The sequence below is a fragment of the Thalassophryne amazonica genome, chromosome 15, assembly GCF_902500255.1.
Source record: "Thalassophryne amazonica chromosome 15, fThaAma1.1, whole genome shotgun sequence".
NCBI lineage: Eukaryota > Metazoa > Chordata > Actinopteri > Batrachoidiformes > Batrachoididae > Thalassophryne > Thalassophryne amazonica.
The window spans coordinates 56,269,991-56,291,322 of record NC_047117.1 but is presented as its reverse complement, the minus strand read 5'-3'; the positions used below and the strand labels follow the sequence as shown (position 1 = coordinate 56,291,322).

Below are 21,332 nucleotides of genomic sequence, written 5' to 3'. Positions count from 1 at the left end.
CGGGAACAGGAGTAAATCGTATCGCATCGTCAGTATTGTGATGTATCGCTATATGTAACATATCACTGGGTAGTGTATCGAGGTGTGTATTGAATCGCTGTCAGTGATGAGATTCAAATGCTTAATCTAAACCAGTATTTGCATAGTATCGTACAACCTCTTTTAGCATGTATGTATACATAATTGTACTATGATTAAATTAATAACTGTCAACTGCTAACTGTATATATAAATTATATAACTAAACTGATAACTGTACTAGGGCTGCAGCTATCGATTATTTTAGTAATCGAGTATTCTATCGATTATTCTGGCGATTAATCGAGTAATCGGATAAAAAGTACTTTTGCGTTTTTAAACATCGATAGTCCAGGGCTCTCCTTAAGCAATGGCACAATGTCTCTGCGCCAAAGTGTTGGCATTTCGCTGAAATGGCAATGGGATGTGGCTTTCTGTTTTGTTTTCTACAACCTGTAAAATGTAACCATTTTTAAGTTTTTTTTTTTTTTTTTTTTTTTTTTTTTTTTAAGGTTGATGGACTGGGTCCCTGTGTGATTTTTTTTTTTTTTCAGCAGATTCAGCAGATGCAATTCAGCAGATGCATTTCAGCTGGCGGTTGAACATGCAGCCTCGCAGTCAGTTTTTATTAGTATTATTTTATTTAAGTCACCGTGTTTGTGAAGTGTTGTGTGTTGTCCAAAAAAAGCAAAAAATTAAAAAGTCAAACAGTGCGAGTCTGAGGGAAACACAGAAGAAAGAGTGGACTTCTGCTGTTTGTCATAGCCGGGGCCTGAGCTGTGACTCGCCCGGTCTGAGCCCCTCACACCGTGCAGAGAGCAGCCGGCCACCGTCCCTCCCCACGTAGAGCAGACCGTGTGTTTAAAACTAGACAAACACACTGCTTCGCTTTAGATGCACAGTAAGTCTATTTCAGATGATCGGCGTGGACCATCTATCTCTTAAAAGGCTTTATTTTACTCTGTGTCACGCTGGAAAGCGGTAGCTATCGTTGCTAATTTCATTAGCTGTTATGCTCCAGTCTTGTTTTTTTTTTTTTCCCCTGTGGATGTTGCAGCGCCACACACAGGCCTGGCATATGTACTACAACGTTAAACGAAGCTTCGAGGCACAGAATTTGCCTCGAACATTTTTTGTAATCGAATTATTCGAGTTACTCGACTAATCGTTTCAGTCCTAAACTGAAACTATGCTATAACAAATTATGTGAAATATAACAAAAATCACGAAATATGAAGTGTGCAGCATATTTAAATTAAATTGGCTCAAGTTGTGTTATGTAAAATAGATTTAAAAAAACATTACAAATCTTAAATTATTTATTTTATTCTGCTTCACTTTAACAAATTTCCAGCCAATTCTGAATGTGCAAAAATAATAAATCAAGCCAATGCCTGTTTCATTTCAAAAGACCTGCACCCCTACAGCATCGTGGATTAACATTTGTTTACATTGCCCTTTCCAAATATAAAACTACATAATCTTAAACACACGTTGGTTTCTTGATATCATTTTCCACAGTACCATTCTTAGTACACTGCAGCACACTTGAGTCCCTCCTGAAATTAGCAGCTCTATGTACTGAATCCAGTGCTCCTGCAAGGCAGCTTTGTTGGGACTCAGTGCTGGGCCTTGGAACTCACATTTTCAATACCTAGTGAGTCACAGGACTAGGGGGCCAAAAATTCTAATGCAAACCCTGCACATCATGTACATCACTGTCTGTATGCTGCTGCTACTTTGCCTATTCTATATACTCACAGATTTACTCATTGTATGACTTGTCTATATATATATATATATATATATATATATATATATATATATAAAATCCTGAGTTAACTACATACAATCATGCGATTAATTTTTTAATCAACTTACAGCCTGACTAGTTTTAATATATTATTGAATTTGACATTCAAAAGTCATTTAATGTTTTAATCCTACTTTTTGCAAAATAATAATAATAATAAATTATTATTATTATTATTATACTAACCCTACTAATAAAAGAAACAAGGTATCACTGAAGCATTTATATAATTGGGTCTACTTAAATAAATAAATAGAAAAACAGTGGTCTTAGTGGCTACCAGGACCCTGCAATGAGCAACAAACCTTAATAAACTGCCTGGAAAGAAAAAGCCTCTTTATGTGCCTGTCTGATCAAACCCAGACATGTCCCACTGTGCCAACAGCCCTATTTAAACTAATATATAAAAGCCTAAGCCTATCTGAGTGTAACATAAAATTTACACAAACAACGTGCGCAAATGTGTTATCAAATATTTGTTGCCGACTCCAATGTCCACCATTACGTTTTTGCTTGTTTAAAGTTATAGTACAAAGCTAAAATGTAGTGTATTCGTTAATCAACTGTTTGTTGGAAAAGCAAAGAAAATGACTTATCTATTGAAAAACTTGTGTGAAGTGTTGCAAAGAGCATCTCAAATTTTAGGCATGATGAAAAGTCTGAAACTGAACAGTGTGTAAGCGTAAATGTCTGTCCTTAATCCACCAATGTTGTTTGTGACATGATAACATTATCATCCAAAATGCCCAGATGACTCCCATATTTACCCACAGCAAATATTTGTTTATGTAACTGTTATGTGCACTTTATTAGTTGACTCAAAACACCTGGATTTCCAATCCCTGCATAAATAAAACACTTTTGCCAATGACGGTGTCGCAAACCGAAAGGTCTCCCCTTAAGAATTGGTCTGTCCTGCTTCCACTGTGCATGCGTCATTTGGGACCACAGCAGCTTGTTTCAGATGCACTCTGTTCACCAAAAGCAATCAAAGATAATAATGTGATTATTAACCATGAAGATGACAAGGTAAAACCTCTTAAATCATTCTAAAGTCAGTTTTAAGCAGAAACGGGGCTGTTTTAAGCAGAAACAAGGCCATAATCTGAATCTAAAATGACGGAGGTGTATCAAGCACAGCAGGAACAGCTCGTCATGGATGCTGTGCTCTGATCACTTCCTCTGTCTTTTATTATAAAATAATGCTGAATTTATGTGGAAATGATTGTTGTACAAAAGCTACAGATATCTGTCACCGAGACAGATGATGACTGGAGTGCAATTTAATGCAGAAACAAGTCATCAATCAGTGAAATACTGCTGATCCTCCGAAATGACACGTGCAGCAAAGGCAGGCACACCAATTTTTTTTTTTTTTGGGGGGGGGGGGGGGGGGGGGGGGGGGGGGGCTATTCGGTCTGCTACCCTGGGGTGGAACAATACATATCACGATATATGAAAAAAAACATTCACACTAATTATGGAGAAAGCAATCTGTAGAGAATGTTTAATCAAAGTATTATTTGGCATAAAGTGTAATCCTTTGTTTCCTATTTGTTTATTTTAGAAAATCATTTGTGTTTCTTCTTTAAGAGATCATTATTTGACTTTATATGGTATCTCAAAAAATGATTCAATACAGGCTGCATGATACGATTATCACTAACATTCTACTCCTATTGCCAGCCAGGAACAGGCCTGGGTTCTATGTGTGTCAACATGGGACTGAACAGCACCCAACACTGTGATCTGAATGGACCAATCAATGTGTCAAACTTGCATAAAATATACAAAAGGGGCATCATAAAATAACTGTAGCATATAGGCTAAAAAAAAAAAAACTGAACAGAGGATCAAACTAAAGCCTGGCAGGAGTAAACATCTCAGACTGGTGGGCTGCTGGATATCAATTTTACTTCAGTTCCTATTACCAGTCAAACGCAGAAAATCAAGATCAGCGTTTCAGCTTTCTATCAGTAATCAAGTATATATAATACTTATTACTGTAAACTTGTCACTTTATGGAACAACAACAGAAGCAGGAGGGATACAGTCGGTGAACTTGAGCTGGACTTCAGTGTCCACTCGTGAGATTCTGCTACACACAGGACGTCCTCTGGACAAATAAGCTTCTAACACGCTTTTATAACGAGCACCAACTTGCTAGTTCCTCTCAGTTTAGTCAACAGATTTCTGTGCTCAGCACGTCGACGTGACTTGTTTATCATCGGGTAGCTATTGTTTGTCTGCTAAACTTCCCCTGACTGTTGCAACTCGGAGCAATCACGGCAAACCTTACAAAGAGGCAACAAATGTCTCCCCTGTGCTGACTTACTTAACATTCACATTTGTCCTGGGTAAACTGCGCGTTTAACACTCAGCCTCTGAGGCAAAACACGGCCTTCTTGGCACCAAAAGGGGCAGGCTGGTTCGATCCTGTTAGCGGGTTAGCTAGCTAGGTTCGCCGAAACAAAACGGGTTCGGGCCTGTAAAATTCTCACGGCGTTTAGGCGCATATAACCGATGTGACACCGCACTGTCATGTACGCATAAACTCAATGGCTTCGTCGTTCCTCTAATGATTTATGGACGAGATACGTGGCAGTGGCCTTGCGGTAACTAAGACGTGTAAAAGAGCTAAAAATGGGAAGCCAACACTTACCTAGCTTCACTTTCTACGCCATCTTGGATCCACTTGTCAGACCATCGCAAAGCATAATGGGATGCACTGAGCTGAGGGGGGTCTGTTTTACTTAAAAAAAAAAAAAATCTGTTTTTGACATGTTAGACATAAATCAAATAAATACCCAAAGCTGAAATGTTCAACCTTAAATTGCAGTAAAATGGCTTCTGAATTTAAACTGGAGGAAATTCTGCTCATAACATCCCATGTCAGAATAAGAAGTGAATGGAGAAGGGCAACACCTGGTGAGATGCTGACTCATGCAAATTAATTCTTTGATATTCAGTGACGCCATAATATATGGTTCTGTATGGTTTTGACAAGTCTGTCCAAAACTGATCTTTATCCTTGAGGAACACACAAAATATTGAGGCCCATTGGGGTGGTGCTTGTCCCTGGATACAATCTACGGCTTTTCCAGCCAGTACATTGTATGTAGAATACTTCCATAGTAATGGTTGGGACCCATTTAGAGTCTGGTGGATTGGGACATTCGAGAAAAAGTGTCTCGTCCAAGGACACAGACAGGTAGCCTGGGGAATGCACCTGGAAATGATTTAGGGAATAACCCTGTTGTGTCTGACGATTTTACGGTTGCAAATTGAGTTTAACCGGTGACGCGTTAGACCCACAGATTTCTCTATCTCGTCAGCTGCACTGAGTTAAATCCATGGTAAATCCATCAATCAATCCAGTTAAATCCATTAAATCCGTGCATTTCAGGATCATCATCGCTGCACTTGTTTCTGCCAGTATGAGGTGACAGCATCATTGTTGACACCTGCGCAGCAAAGCAGTCAGGGGACAGAGTAACACATCAAATGTGAAACGGTTTTAATATTTTGCCACCATCATCGCAATATTTTATGGTCTGAAATCTCACACGATTAACTAATCAGATTTGCAGAAAAAAATTTAAATTGGATTAGAATGTACTTTAATCTACTATTAATCCAACAGACCCATCTGCTCTACACAACCGTTTCACCTTGTTTAATCCATATTTGCTCCCAGCTGTTTGAGTTAAACGGTTGTGACCTTATGTTTGACCTTTCAGAGTCACCCAAGGTCAAAGACAATGTGGGCAACAGAAAGATGATATGACATCCTATTATTAGTGTTTAATACCATAGGTCTTTAATTCCTTGGACTGGCCATTCTAAATATTCCATATATATATATATATATATATATATATATATATATATATATATATATATATATGTTTGTGTGTGTGCACGTGCATTGTGTCCTAATTTTGACTTTAGCCTGTGACTTAAACTGATCCTCCATTCATAACTGTGTGGTCCAGAACAAATAAAAATTTCATGTTATTTTGTTCACACACAGACTGATGCAAAGACAGAAAACCATGAGTGGGTCCAGTGGGTGGCACAGGCCACCCCTGGAATCTGATTGGTCACTCCAGGTGCAAACTACAATTGTTATCTCCCCAGATTGGGAGTTTGATTAAACACTGACAACTGTCATTATGTCATTTTGGTTATCTAGGTTGGGGATCATACCACTTTGGATTTTTTTTTTTTTTTTTCAATCAGCAAACTCGTGCAATAACAGAAATTAAATGAATGGATAAAATCAAACAAAACAGAAAATACATAATGAATATACTGAAAAAAACGAAACATGCAGCTGAGTGAAAAAGGTCAAGGCTGAAGCGAGCTAGCTTTTAAATGCCCTAACCTATTTATACCATGTCAATATTAAAAATAAAACATTTCTGTCAGACTACGAACAGTAATACAAAAACAATCACAATTAATCACCGGTACTGGTACATGTCAGTTTCTTTTACCATTTTGAATACTTTAGTGAACACTGTAAGCACTTAATATAGATTTTTTTGGACATTCTTTTAAAATGATTTATATTGGTGCTCTGTTTGAGCTCCAGCTCCAAACTGTTCCACAAATCCACCCCACAGATTGATATGCACATCCTTCTCTTACGAGTTTGACTTCTATTCTTTTTGAAGTTCAATTCTCCTCTCAAATTATAGCCACCTTCTCTTTCCATTAATAGATTTTGTCCTTTTTTTTTTCAGCAGTAAATTGTTTCTGCCTTTGTACATGATTTGTGATGTTTTAAATTTGACCAAATCCATAAACTTCAAGACATTTGATTTTACAAATAATGGGTTGATATGTTCTCTGTATCCCACTTTGCTTATTATCCTTATTACTCTTTTCTGTAGTGGCTGCAGGGTGCTTTTGTAGTTGTTTCCCCACACTTCCACACAGTAAGACAGATATGGGAAAATAATGAACAGTAGAGTATGTGTAATTTTTCGATTACAGATGATATCTAATAGATCATCACTTTTAAACCTGAATGTTGTTTTGTTTTTAGTAAAGTAAGCTAATGTGATGGGCATGTGTTCATGTGCGGGCACTCGAACTTCATGCCACACTTGTATAAATCAGTGTTACCAGAGTCAAAACAAAAGACTGGACATACCACTGCCAAAAACAATACCCCTTCATGTGGTACTGCATGTGTAAGTAGTGTAGAATAAATTGTTCATTGCATCATTCATTCCACATTGTTTAACCAGAAGTGAAGAGAGTCTGGATTTGCAATTGTGAAAAGACAAGACCCACTCCTGGATCTGCATCTGAGTAAAAAATGTAGCCAGCTCTTCCCTGACCCAATGTCAGCCTTTCCACAAACATTTACTGAAATCCATTCATGTTTTTAGAAAATATGACAGACTAATTACAGATAAACACTCAGAGATAATGAAAACATAACTTGGTGGAGGTAGTCATTGAATATGCTGTTTGGAACAAAGTGCTGAATTTGTTGAAAGAGTAACTTAGTATTTCAGCAGTGACATTCATCAGTCTGGGAACTCAGTCTATGAGGTTGAGAGATGTCTGGAAAGAGCCCGTGGAGTGATGAGGTCACTGGATAGAGGTGTACAGTGATGCATATATCTTAAATAGAAGACAAAGGACCAAGTTTCTTCTCCTGGTACTTCTTGGATTACTGAGTGGTTGTATGACCCGGACCTAAGATGACAACTGAATGACTTTGGTGCTGGGACTCTCTGGAGTATCCTTGAGTATTATTGTAATGACTTGAAGTCTAATGAGATTCAGGTGTAGCATACTTCTTGCATTGAGAGGTTCCATTAGTTACAACACTGTGGCCAAGTGCCCCAGGGCTAGGAACCTCATCAATGGCTGCCAGTCAAAGCCAGGGTGTGGGAGAGGAGACTTAAGCCACCTTGACAGTCGCACAAATTTGATCCCCACAATGCTGCGCAATTTGTCTTGCCAGTGTGACCTGCTTTGTCATGCTGGACGCTGTGCTTTTTCCTGTTTGACACCACGTTATATAAAATAGTCATTTCATAGCTGATGACACATTTGATCTCACAAGTTGGCTGATGAAACCATCTCTCATCACTTCCAGAATTGCAGAGAAATTATCTGCAGCTGCAGCTTCTCTCACTCGAATTGTGTGGTGGAAAATGCATTTGGAGTCGTCTGAAAGGTAATTATTTTGTAATGGATTGGTAAAACAGTAGAATTTTCATTTGCTTTTTCAGATGCTCTGTGCTATGCTGTGCTGTGGCAATGAGACGCGTTAACACGTAGTGACACACAGTGTTTTCAAGTAGGTTGGGCAATGTTCATGCCTAGTTCACACAATGCGTGGCAGAAGTTTTGAACATTTCAAAATTTTCTTTGCACATTGGCTCACAGTTTACAAAGAGTTTAATCACTGGCACGCCAGATTGCCTGCCAGTGTGGGAATCAAATTCATTCAAGTGTCAAGGCACCTTTACACTGATAGTTGAACCTCAGATTCAGGAGACGCAATGTGGGTTCCATCCTGGTCGTGGAATGGAGGACTCACTTTTTACCCTCACACGGATATTGGAGGAGGCTTGGGAGTATGCCCAACCAGTCTATATGTGTTTTGCGGACTTGGAAAAGCTATATGGCCGGGTCTACTCTTGTCTCCTGCGCGGGGGGGGTGCTGCAGGAGTATGGGGTACAGGGACCACTGCAACACATGATCTGCTCTCTATATGACCAGCTGCATTCTTGGTAGCACATTAGACCTGTTCCTGGTTGGTGTTGTACTCTACCAGGTCTGCTCCTTGTCACCAATCCTGTTTGTGATTTTTGTAGACAAGATTTCAAGGTGCAGTCAGTAAGAATAAGAATAAGAAATAATTTTATTAATCCTGAAGGAAATTGTTTTACCAGAGTGCCGAAACGATAAACATTGCTTTTTTCTTTTCTTTTTTTTACAGTGAGAACAGTGAGTGCAACATGTTCATGCAAAATGACTGAAGACACTTACACAAGATGTTGACAGTACTGCACATAGCTCTGAGTAACTGAAAAACTCTGATCGTTACGTATTCATCCTGCAGAAGGGTGATTGCCACATGTAGGAAGGACCTCCTGTGGTGTTCTGTGGTGCAGGATTAAAGGGTGTCTATCAAACGCTAACTTCCAATGTCCACTGGACAGTTTTGAGAGAGTATGAAGCAACTGGGATGAGGTTCAGCCCCTCATATCTGAAACCATGGTCCTCTGTTAGAAAGGGTGATATGCAATTTGGCCTTAATCAAGAATAACAAGCCCAAGCAGTGGTCACTTTCTAAGATTATCCCAGTTCCCAAGAATGTTAATCTATCCAACACAGACAACTACAGAGGCGTCAGTCTGATGTTTATCATTGCAAAGCTGTGTGACTGCATGATACTAAACCAAATCAGGAGTGCCAATGACCAAAAGTTGAAAATCAACCAGAATGGCTTCAGACCAAAAAGAACCACGGTAGCTCAAATCCTTGCTCTTCAGCACATTATTGAAGGCATAAAACAGAATAATCTGTCAGTGGATGTCACAGTTATTCGGGATAATCCACGCTGCTAAACGACTGAAGCAGCAGGACCTTCGTGGCCGGGACGACGGTGGGGATCGAACCCACGTGGCTTGCACAAAAGACCGTTCCTCTACCAGGTCAGCCAAAGGGGAACTCCCCGTTAGCCAAGCTAGCGGGAACGTCTTTTCAATTGGGACCTGGGACTTTCATCCCGCTACACATCTCCCTACCATTTTTGACTTCGTCGCGAAGTCACAGGTGCATGTTAGCATACTCTGTGATCCACATCCTGTTCGTGACGCCAGACTGAAGCAGCAGGACCTTCGTGGCCGGGACGACGGTGGGGATCGAACCCACGTGGCTCGCACAAAAGACTGTTCCTCTACCAGGTCAGCCAAAGGGGAACTCCCCGTTAGCCAAGCTAGCGGGAACGTCTTTTCAATTGGGACCCGGGACTTTCATCCCGCTACACATCTGATGATGTTCAAAGGAAAACAACACATCTTCGACACAATGCTGTGAGTGGCGGCGTGAGGAGGGGATAAGCGAGACGAGATACTCTGAGCAGTGAGGATACTTTGGCTACCAATATATAGCTACCTTAACATAAATGGACAATTAACGTTAACTACTGATAGGAAATGCTTTGCTTTCACTCTTTAAAAGCATGTAAAGCTAGATTTAAGCCAAGTTAAGTACTGGTCTGTGTGGCTACAATAATTTTCTTTTTAATTATTAACTATTGATATGGTCACACATGGGAGCTCTATTTAGACTGTGAGGCATGCTTGTTCAGCTACTTTTGTATCGACAGTTACAGTTACATGTTCTTTCCATAGATTTTCTATTGGATTCAAGTCAGATGATTGGCTGGGCCATTCTAGCAGCTTTATTTTCATTCTCTGAAACCAATTGAGAGTTTCCTTGGTTGTGTGTTTGGCATCACCATCTTGCTGAAATGTCCACCTCGGTTCATTTTCATCAACCTGGTAGATTTTTAATCAATGTTTCTACATTTTTCCATTCATCCTTCCTTCAATTATATGAAGTTTGCCAGTGCCACATGCAGAAAAACAGCCCCACACCAAACTTCACTGTTAGTATGGTGTTTTTGGAGTAATGTGCAGTGCCATTTATGTTGTGTATTATGTCATCCAAAGAATTCACTGTTGGTTTCATCTGACCAGACTATATTCTCCTGGTATTTCACAGGCTTGTCTAAAGGTCCCTTCACACATAGCACAAATGAGGCCGAATGGCGAATGAAGGAAGACTTAAACAATGTTTGTGAATAGTCGAGCCACATTCAAACGCCTTGTACAGCAGTCGGCACAGTTGTTCAGCCACAACACATGCACATCACAGTCGCGGTCCGCTTGCGTTGGAAACCCAATCAAATGGTCATTGAGACGAGGTTGGGTTAGGGTTAGGGGTTAGGGTTAACACTAACCCTTAACCCTAACTCAGTCGCAACATTCGACCGCAGTCCAAGTCGTACCATTTGGGCTGCGGATGAGGGGCTGTACGAAATGTTTGACTATGTCGAATCTTGGCCAAAAGTTGGGATTGAACCAGCCTACACACTACAGGGCGAATGGCGCCCGAATGGCCAAATGACCCACACTCAGCCAAAGTCCACATGCAATCCAAAGTCCTCCAACAGCAGTTGCAGTGCACTTACAACAGCCAGGCCCATTCACATGCCAGCTCGAATGTAGTGCACATTACAGCACAATCGAGGTGTGGTTGAGGTCCCGAAAGCTTGCAAGGTGGCTGAGGAGCTGATTCACTGCAGCCTCACTGCAACCAATGCGGCCAGAACGACATCCCGACAGCAGTCAAAACAGTACAAACGGGGCCAGGTGACATACTGCTGTCATGTCTAAATTATTAATTTAATGTCTTACAAATAGCCTGCCTAAAACCTTTGCATTTAACTCTGTACTGAAGGCCCCATGTAACCTAATAAGTTAAGCAGCTTCATTAATAACCACATTGTTTTTGCCTGACCTTGCCTCATATCTCCTGTACAGCAGAAACAAACTGTGATAACATTCACTATTCAGCAAGAATTTTCATGGGAAACTTGAAGTTTCATATTCTGGTAAATGTGTACGTGACTGTTTGCAGCAACCCCGCCTTTCTCTGAATGTACAAAACAGCTCCCTCAGAATTGCTGTTCTCTCACACTCATTCAAGCTGCTGCTGTTCTGATTTTGACTTTGCGTATGTCTTCGACGCCTCAAATTAAAAGTTATTTTAATCTGCCAATTCTTTGACTTTATTTCCACAAACAGCCTCAGACACTTTGACTTAAAATTGTTTTTGCCTCCACACTGCAATGGGCAGCCACCACAGACTGCAGCCAAATGGCATGAGTGGACAGGGATAAGGTGGATACCACCTGCATAACACCAGTCCCTGTTCCAAATGGGGGCCGAGTTCAACACGCATGGTGTCCGAGTGTGTTGTCCCCCCCCCCCGAGCATCACAAATGCCATCAGAGTGTGTCATGTGGCTCCCCCCAAGCAACGCGAACGGCCATCGGGTATGTCATGCGTCTACCCGAGTGACACGAGTGGCTACCGATTGCCATCGAATGCCACACAAATGTCTATCCCTCCGAACGTCAGCTCGAATTTATCGGGTTTGGCCCACCTGGCCTGTTTCGCCCAACTTCATGTTATGTACGAAGGGGCCTTAAATGTTGTGCAGCAGCGAGCTTCAACATGCTTTTGCTTCAGCAATGGAGTCTTGTGTGGTGATCATGCATATAGGCCATGGTGGCTAAGTGCATTACTAATTTTCTTTGAAATAATTGTTCAGTTGCTCTGTAAAAGTGGTCCCTTGCTCTTGGACAACTCTTTTCATAATGTTTTTCCTCTACCCTGTCAAAAATGTTATGAGATTCATGGCTGTTTTATGTTTCATTTTCAGATTATGGCCCCACAGTGCTCACTGGAACATTCTGAAGTTTAGAAAGCCTTCTGTAACCAGTGCCATCAGTATGTTTTGCAACAATAACGTTTAAAAACAAATCTTGAGACGGCTTTGCTTTTACCCATTATGAGAGGTTTCTTGTGTGACACCTTGGTACCTTTTTATAGGCCATCATTTGGGACTGAACCAGCTGGCATTAATTGCAATGATAAGGGGCAGGACTGCTTTCAAATGACTGATCGATTTCAGCTGGTGCCTTGGCTTTCCGTGTCTTTTTACACTTCCCTTTCTTCAAGTGTTCAATACTTTTCCCTGTGTCATTTCACATTAGTACGCATAACTTAATCTCTGCTAATTTCTTAATTTGTTTTGGGTTCTTTGTATGTGTGTATTACTTGGGTTGTTGCTGACATCTGGTGAAAATTTCATGCTAATAGCACCTTTAGAAATATATTTACCAAGAAAAATGGTGACATGTTAAATACTTAATTTGCACGCTGAAGTTTGTTTTGTTCCAACTTGCCATATATATATATATATATATATATATATATATATATATATATATATATATATATATATATATATATAGTAGACGTCGTAAAGAGGATTGACGTTCATACAGAGCATCAGAATGGGGAAGAAAGGGGATTTACGTTTAAGTGACTTTGAATGTGGCATGGTTGTTGGTGCCAAACAAGCTGGTCTGAGTATTTAGGAAACTGCTGATCTACTCAGAATTTCAAGCACAACCATCTCTAGGGTTTACAGAGAATGGTCTGAAAAAGAGAAAATGCCTTGTTGATGTCAGAGGTCAGAGAATGTGCAGCTTGGTTGGATGGGCGACTGTGATGCTGTCATGTCAATATGGACCAACATCTCTGAGAACTGTTTCCAATACCTTGTTGAATCCATGCCACAAAGATTTAAGGCAGTTCTGAAAGCAAAAGGTGGTCCAACCTGCTGCTAGCAAGGTGTACCTAATTAAGTGGTCAGAATGTACATGATTAAAGATATGAGCATTATAAAAATGCCTACCTTTTTCAATCTATTCTACTCCCACCTCCAGCTTCTTTCATTGCCTGAAAATAGTTGACCTCGGGTCAGGTTTTTTTCTGTTACGTTTACCATATGCTCAACAGTTTACAATTTTCTTTGGTATTACTTGGGCAGCTCAAATTAGAGCTGGAATGTTCTGTTTTAGAAAAGATACATGCTTTTCAAAAACAAACCACTCTCTCACCTGTTAGTTTCCAGTTCTTCACACACCCCCAGTGCCCTTAGCTCTTTCCAATCAATTCTGTCTGCCTAGATATTTGCCACTTTTCTTTTTCCATGATGTGACACTTCTTTACCTCCACCTAACATTTATTACTCTGTGCATCAGTGGAAGCGTAGCATATTTTAATCACTTGTGTGCAAAATAATTTGGAAACTGGTGTGCAGATTTTCACCAAATTTGTGAATATTCCATGGGCATCTTCAGATTAATTTTGTAACAGATTGGCCAAGAACATTTAATATCTCTGCAACCAATAGCACTAGAGCAGGGGTGGGCAATGAGGGCCAAGACAGTGCAGGTTTTCATTGCAACCAGTCACCTCAGCAGGTGGGTGGCTGATGAGCTTCTCCTCTGAACATAAACACCTGATAATCAATGAAATCACCTGCTGAGACACCTGATCTTTAATGAAATCACCTGCTGAGGTGATTGGTAGAAAGGAAAACCTGCAGTGTTTCGGCCCTTCATGGCACGATTGCCCACCCCTGCACTAGAGAGAAGATGAAAAGCTTCTAACAATCAGTAAACTATTTGTAATCAAAGGATGAGTGACTATAACTTGTCCCAAAATAGTTCTCATGCAGAGTACTGGAGTGCTGATGCAACACAAATCAAGGTAAGAGCAACACAACAGTCAGGACATTCAACTGGAAGCATTTATTTCCAGTGACTACAAATTTTTGCATTTAGACTGAACATATCGTAGACTATCAGAGAATGTGCTCGTAGACTATCTTACTGAAAATAATCTCTTTGAGCCACTGCAGTCTGCTTTTAGAAAATATCATTCCACAGAGACGGCTCTCACTAAAGTGGTGAATGATCTTCTGCTTACAATGGATTCGGACACTACAGTTCTGTTGCTGTTAGATCTCAGTGCTGCATTTGATACAGTGGCTCATCATATTCTACTTGATAGGCTGGAAAATCATTTTGGGATTACTGGGAGTGCCCTTGCATGGCTGACATCATACTTGACCAGTCGTCACTGTGTTTTGTACAGTAACACTACCTCTAGCCTTAGTGACATGAAATATGGGGTTCCACAGTGGTCTGTCTTAGGCCCCCTGCTTTTGTCCCTTTATATAGCACCTCTTGGGCATATATTGCGGCGTTTTGGGATTACCTTTCACTGCTATGCAGATGATACTCAGTTATACATGCCAATAACTGCTGGTAATCTCATTCACATAAAATCCTTAGAAGATTGCCTTGCAGCAGTGAGAAGTTGGATGTCTAGAAACTTCCTACTTTTAAACTCTGATAAGACTGAAATGATGGTTCTTGGTCCAGTGAGACATCGGCATCAATTTGACCAGTTAACGCTCAGCCTCGGCTCGTGTGTCATACATCACTCTGACAAAGTGAGGAACCTTGGGGTAATTTTTGATCCTTCATTCTCCTTTGGCCTCCACATTAGAAATATTACTAGGACTGCTTTCTTCCACCTGTGAAATATAGCGAAGATTTGTCCCATCCTGTCTATGGCTGATGCTGAGACCCTGATCCATGCATTTATCTCTTCTAGATTGGACTACTGCAATGTTCTATTTTCTGGTTTACCGCAGTCTAGCATTAGGGGTCTCCAATTGGTTCAAAATGCTGCAGCCAGACTTTTGACACGAAGCAGAGAGTTCGACCACATTACACCCATTTTGGCATCCCTTCACTGGCTTCCTGTCCCAGTGAGATCAGATTTTAAGGTTCTGCTACTAACCTATAAAATTATTCATGGACTGGCACCCTCCTACCTAGCTGACCTAATTAAATCTTACGTACGGGCCCTTTCTTTACGTTCTCAGGGTGCAGGACTACTTTTTGTCCCTAATATGAATAAGAAGTCTGCAGGTCACAGAGCTTTCTCTTATCGTGCCCGTTCTGTGGAATGATCTCCCTGCGTCAATAAAACAGTCAGATTCTGTGGAGACTTTCAAGTCCAGACTTAAGATGCACTTATTTTCCTTTTCATATGGCTAGCATACTGGTACAGTTTTGTTTTACGCTTTTTACTCTTTTAATTCATTCTATTAGTAATTGGAGCGGGCCGCGGCCTCAACTTTACCTAAATTCTGGGTCTTTTAGTGAAGTTTAGGGCTACTGGCCGGCGATCACCTTAGTATTTCTCTGTTTTTCTTGTTGTTTAATGCTGCCAAATTATACAATATTTTTTGTCTTTCTAATGCCTGATTGTTTTTTCTCTTTATTTAAGGTGCAGCTCCATCCAGAGATAGTTGTGTTCGTGTTGGCGAACCTCCTGTCCTGTGCGCCAATAGCATTTCTTGTATATTCATCCATGAATTGTTCTGTAATTTATGTTTTGTAGCATGGCCCAAGCAGAGGGTCACCCCTTTGAGTCTGGTCTGCTTGAGGTTTCTTCCTCAGAGGGAGTTTTTCCTTACCACTGTTGCTCTGGGGGTTGGTAAGGTTAGACCTTACCTGTGTGAAGTGCTTTGAGGCAACTCTGTTGTGATTTTGTGCTATATAAATGAAAATAAATTGTAATTGAACTGAAACATATCCTCGAAATCATCCACTGAACTCAAATCAACTGAGTAAGATGCCTCAGATGTATTGTGCAAAATGACAAATCATCTATTTATAGGCTGTTTGAAAGTAATAAAAAGAAGCACTCACCGATAAGCTAAGTGATCCCACAGCAGGTGCTTCATTCATTTATTTATTTAAAATGCAGTTTATGTTCATTCAAGATGCACTTCTAAAAATACAAGAAGGAAGAATCTTATTTGTGGCTGCATTTGGAAACTAGAGTATCCAAATGAATCCCATGCAGACACGGGATCACGCAAAAATAATCTGAGTGTTAACCACTGCACCGCTGTGCTGACAGCCGATTGGCACAGCTGTGTCATTCTTAAAATATATCTGCCTCAAAGGAAACATCACAACTATTTTCTGCTGAGTTGTCTAAGTGCTGTCAGTCAGTATTTCTGTGGTGTAGAAATGGGTGATAAAAGCGTTTAAGATCTTACAGTTGTCACATCAGCATGTGTGCCACCTAGTTAAATATGAAACATACATGTTATTCAAATGTGAGGAATTTATTTCAGAGAAGTTTTTATACAGCAAGAAAACAAACACTGTAGTGGAAAGTACAATAAAGGAGGTGGTCTTTCAGTCTTTAAATGCACTGAGAGGAACGCCCACCAATATACTGTGTATTGGGGAGAGGCGAAAAAAAATCCCCAAAGAATGGAGGGACGAAAAACATAAAAGAATGCCCTGTGTTACTCTTCACTGCAGGTTGTGAATCATTTCCTCCTTTGCGATGAGATGAGTGGTCTTGTTGACTAGTGACATGAGAGAGTTGAGTTTGTGCGACCAGTCGTTCAGCAGGTCGTTGGGGTCTTTGGGCCTCTGGAAGTTGATGATACCAGCCAGCCGGTCAACCTTGGCGTAAATGGTCTTGTTAACAACCAGGTTGGAAAGGAATTCCTCAGACTCCTGGTGACATAATAGGAACACAGCAATCATGTCAGTTTTACTCATTTATAATAATAATAATAAAATATACATATACATACATATACTCAACAAAAATCTAAACGCAACACTTTTGGTTTTGCTCCCATTTTGTATGAGATGAACTCAAAGATCTAAAACTTTTTCCACATACACAATATCACCATTTCCCTCAAATATTGTTCACAAACCAGTCTAAATCTGTGATAGTGAGCACTTCTCCTTTGCTGAGATAATCCATCCCACCTCACAGGTGTGCCATATGAAGATGCTGATTAGACACCATGATTAGTGCACAGGTGTGCCTTAGACTGCCCACAATAAAAGGCCACTCTGAAAGATGCAGTTTTGTTTTATTGGGGGGGGGGGGATACCAGTCAGTATCTGGTGTGACCACCATTTGCCTCATGCAGTGCAACACATCTCCTTCGCATAGAGTTGATCAGGTTGTCAATTGTGGCCTGTGGAATGTTGGTCCACTCCTCTTCAATGGCTGTGCGAAGTTGCCACGACGAACTGGAGTCAGGTCGAGACCCCGATGAGGACGACGAGCATGCAGATGAGCTTCCCTGAGACGGTTTCTGACAGTTTGTGCAGAAATTCTTTGGTTATGCAAACCAATTGTTTCAACAGCTGTCTGAGTGGCTGGTCTCAGACAATCTTGGAGGTGAACATGTTGGATGTGGAGGTCCTGGGCTGGTGTGGTTACATGTGGTCTGCGGTTGTGAGGCTGGTTGGATGTACTGCCAAATTCTCTGAAACGCCTTTGGAGACGGCTTATGGTAAAGAAATGAACATTCAATACACGAGCAACAGCTCTGGTTGACATTCCTGCTGTCAGCATGCCAGTTGCATGCTCCCTCAAATCTTGCGACATCTGTGGCATTGTGCTGTGTGATAAAACTGCACCTTTCAGAGTGGCCTTTTATTGTGGACAGTCTAAGGCACACCTGTGCACTAATCATGGTGTCTAATCAGCATCTTGTTATGGCACACCTGTGAGGTGGGATGGATTATCTCAGCAAAGGAGAAGTGCTCACTATCACAGATTTAGACTGGTTTGTGAACAATATTTGAGGGAAATGGTGATATTGTGTATGTGGAAAAGTTTTAGATCTTTGAGTTCCTCTCATACAAAATGGGAGCAAAAACAAAAGTGTTGCGTTTATATTTTTGTTGAGTATAGATATATATATAAAATCAGAGCTGGCTCTTGGCATAGGTAATATAGGCAGTTGCTAAGGGCACCACCTGCTGGATGGGTGCTCCTGCAAGCCCTCAAAAAAAAAAAAATTTAACCCAGCCCTCGGGACAAATAAAAAATCTGATCGAACAGCACAAATCCTTTATAACCTTGCCAAAATCTGACAAGTCCAGTTATTCTTTCTAAAGTGGTAAAATTATTTATTTTTTCACATTATGTGTTTCTGAACTTTCCTGACAGTCTGTGCATGTTGTAATTGCAGCAGGGTAACCCCCAAAACGTGAATCAGCTGCTAATCGTGAATTATCCACAAACCTTTAATTGTAAAATGTGAATACTGTAATTCACTGTCCATTGTGTACCTTCTTGAGGTTTGTTTTTCTACGTTTCTCTTAAGATTATTGAGCCATGAACTTCGAATCTGTGAATATCTTTCTAAATTTACTGGAGTTTCCAGGGGAGGTTTCTGTCCTTCCTGAGTTTGCCACCTACATTAATGTTTGGCAGGTGTACCGCCCCACCGCACTGGCTGTAGTGAACACACCCCCCCCCCCCCCCCCCAAATTGTAATTGTAGGGTTTGCGATTAAGATTTCTTGGAGTAATTGATCTGTAAACTGAAATCCATAAACTACTTACACTGAAAAAATAAATAATTTTGTGGCATTTATTCGTAACCCAAAATACATAAGCACACCAAAAGGCAAATGTCAGCTCTCCCCAGTTTCTCCATGATTGAAGTTACACACAGGTACACAGAGGCCACTTAAACGTATGTATACTTATGTACACTATTGTTTTCACTGAGTTTAAAAGGACACAATTTTAGAAATGTTAATATAAAGTAGACAGATTTTATTTTTAAAATTTGACATCATTACAAATGAAAAGGGTACATGAACTTTTTGCCAGCACTGTGGACTCAAACCAACAGATGTCACTGTGAGCAAAACAAACCACAAGGTTGTGCAAAATGATTATAGGCCTTATTATCAACTGATCATTAAATTCATCATTTTATTCATACTTCAACAATTGGCCAAAGAACAGAATTCAAACATCGCCTCATTGTTTGATCAGTTAATCAAATAAACATTTTCAACTATTTTTCAGCATTTTCACGAGCCAGAAGACAATTTTGACCTAATCGGTACCACTAAAGTGGCTTAAATGACACTTACAATTCAGCCTCAGTACACGATGGACTACACAAAAATGTATGATAGCCATCCCAGGGCGGTAGCTGGGGCCAGGGAGGGATCAATGAAGTAGTACACAGAGGGCAAAATTTAAAAATGCTCCAATTTTATGATTTGGCTGCGAACATGTACTGCATGTACTGTAATTGTGCTATGTTTGCGTGTTGTGTTCCATCCATCCATCCATCCACTCATTTTCTGTACCTGCTTACTCCAATTAAAAGAAGAAGGGGGCCTTACAGTAAGCCATATTATTTACCTGATCATAAAGATTCCATAAAGGTATAGTTTAGACCATCTCTGACTGAATGTTATGGGGTAAAAACAGCAAAAAATGGTGACAAAGATCAATTTTAGCTTCTACAGGGGTCAAAAGTTGCTCCAATTTTAGTAAAAGGTGATGCACATTATTGGTTATTCTGAGAGGATTAATAAATGGAATAGTTCTGACAGTGCTGAATGCTTGGTCTCCAAAGTAAAAGGTCAAACATTGTGGATGTCCACTGGATTCTATGACATATGTTACTCTGTAACATGACAACTAAACATGTCCCACAGGAGGCGCACCCTCCCACATTAGGAACCACAGTATCAACTTTTGTTGGAAAAATCTGATGAGTAGAACTGGACTCACATCAACAGAGAGGTCAAGTAATCCAGCCATCCTCTTCATTGTGATCCTGGTGTAATATTTGGCCATTATTCTGATGTTCTGGAAACAAAGAGAACATTTCAAAATATTCAAATCATAAGCCAAATAGTCAAATTATCTGAGAACAGAAAAGAAGTCCAACATGTACAGAAAAAATTGATTCATGCCTGAACATATTGATATTTTTTCCTATGCACTTTAATATTCTTCACAATAATCCACATACTTAAAAGTGTGTATCACGAGTAAATAAAATGTAAAATGATCTGACTATTCTAAATAAATAAATAATTATGAAAATATTGATGTATTGTGTTTTATCTTTGGTGCCATATGCAGAGAAATTAAGTTCTAAACATGGAGAAATTATCATGATTTCACCTGCTGCTGATAAACACTCAGAAACATCAAGCAGTGAAAAATGTGGACTTTGATGACAGCATGTATGGTAACGGCCCCTCGAGTACTTCTATTGAAATGTGGACTTTGACGATGAATACGCCAAAATGGTTAAAATCTGTTCTATGAGGATGTACTAAAAAGACTAGTGCTGCTTAACCGGTGGACAGATTTTCCAAAGATAATATTTTGAGGACTGAGTTTTTCTTTTAATTGTGCATTTTGGATAAACAGCAGATGGAAAGCCCAGCATAGCGTGAGAATGGTCTTCAAAACATGGATCTAACCATGGATTTTATCCTTTCGTGTGGCCAGGCGATACTTCTTAAAGTGTGTTTCCTCTTCCAAAAGCATGGAAACAGCATGTTTGTGGTTTGTGTCGTGGCTATGCTATGCTAAGCTAAGCTACTACACATGGGATGCGGCAAGGTTTGCTGAGGAAGCCGCTTCTGTGATCACAAAGTCTGACAGTGACAGTGACCGCTGTTAACAGGACAGATGGTCATGGACCAGCTTCAGTGTTTGTGTTATTGGCCAAGCTGAGCTAAACTGATTGCTAACCTAAGCTACCAGGAGCCGGCTTCTGCTGGAGGAACACAGTTTTCCTGTGGACAAAAGACAAAGCCACATAGGGGAACAGTAATTCTACATGGCTCTGTGTGCAAACACAGCAGGACTGAAATTAGAGACACCACTTCCACCGTATGTAATTTTAGTGGCTTGCTTTGCATTGTGTTGTTGTGACTGACTCCTCCCACTTGCTTCCCTCTGGAAGCAAACTCAAGATCTCTGGC

At 40.3% G+C, this 21,332-nt stretch overlaps 2 protein-coding genes across 4 annotated transcripts in view; both read right to left on the bottom strand.

The window, feature by feature from the left end:
- helz (helicase with zinc finger) overlaps positions 1-4,547 on the bottom strand; it is a 155,353-nt gene extending 150,806 nt beyond the window's left edge. Inside the window, exon 1 of the mRNA XM_034188104.1 lies at positions 4,494-4,547. The gene's annotated coding sequence lies outside the window, so the exon portion shown is untranslated. The remainder of the gene's footprint in view (positions 1-4,493) is intronic.
- The window catches only part of psmd12 (proteasome 26S subunit, non-ATPase 12), a 41,508-nt gene continuing 23,145 nt past the window's right edge, over positions 2,970-21,332 (bottom strand). For 2 of the 3 annotated variants that reach the window (XM_034188108.1, XM_034188105.1), the window contains exons 10-11: positions 20,122-20,199; positions 16,644-17,067 (exon numbers count right to left, since the gene is read on the bottom strand). In XM_034188108.1, coding sequence (XP_034043999.1) covers positions 16,858-17,067; positions 20,122-20,199 — 288 coding nt within the window. In that variant the 3' untranslated portion in view covers positions 16,644-16,857. Of the gene's footprint in view, positions 2,981-10,829; positions 10,835-16,643; positions 17,068-20,121; positions 20,200-21,332 lie in introns of those variants that run through there. The other variant, XM_034188106.1, reaches the window with a different exon arrangement.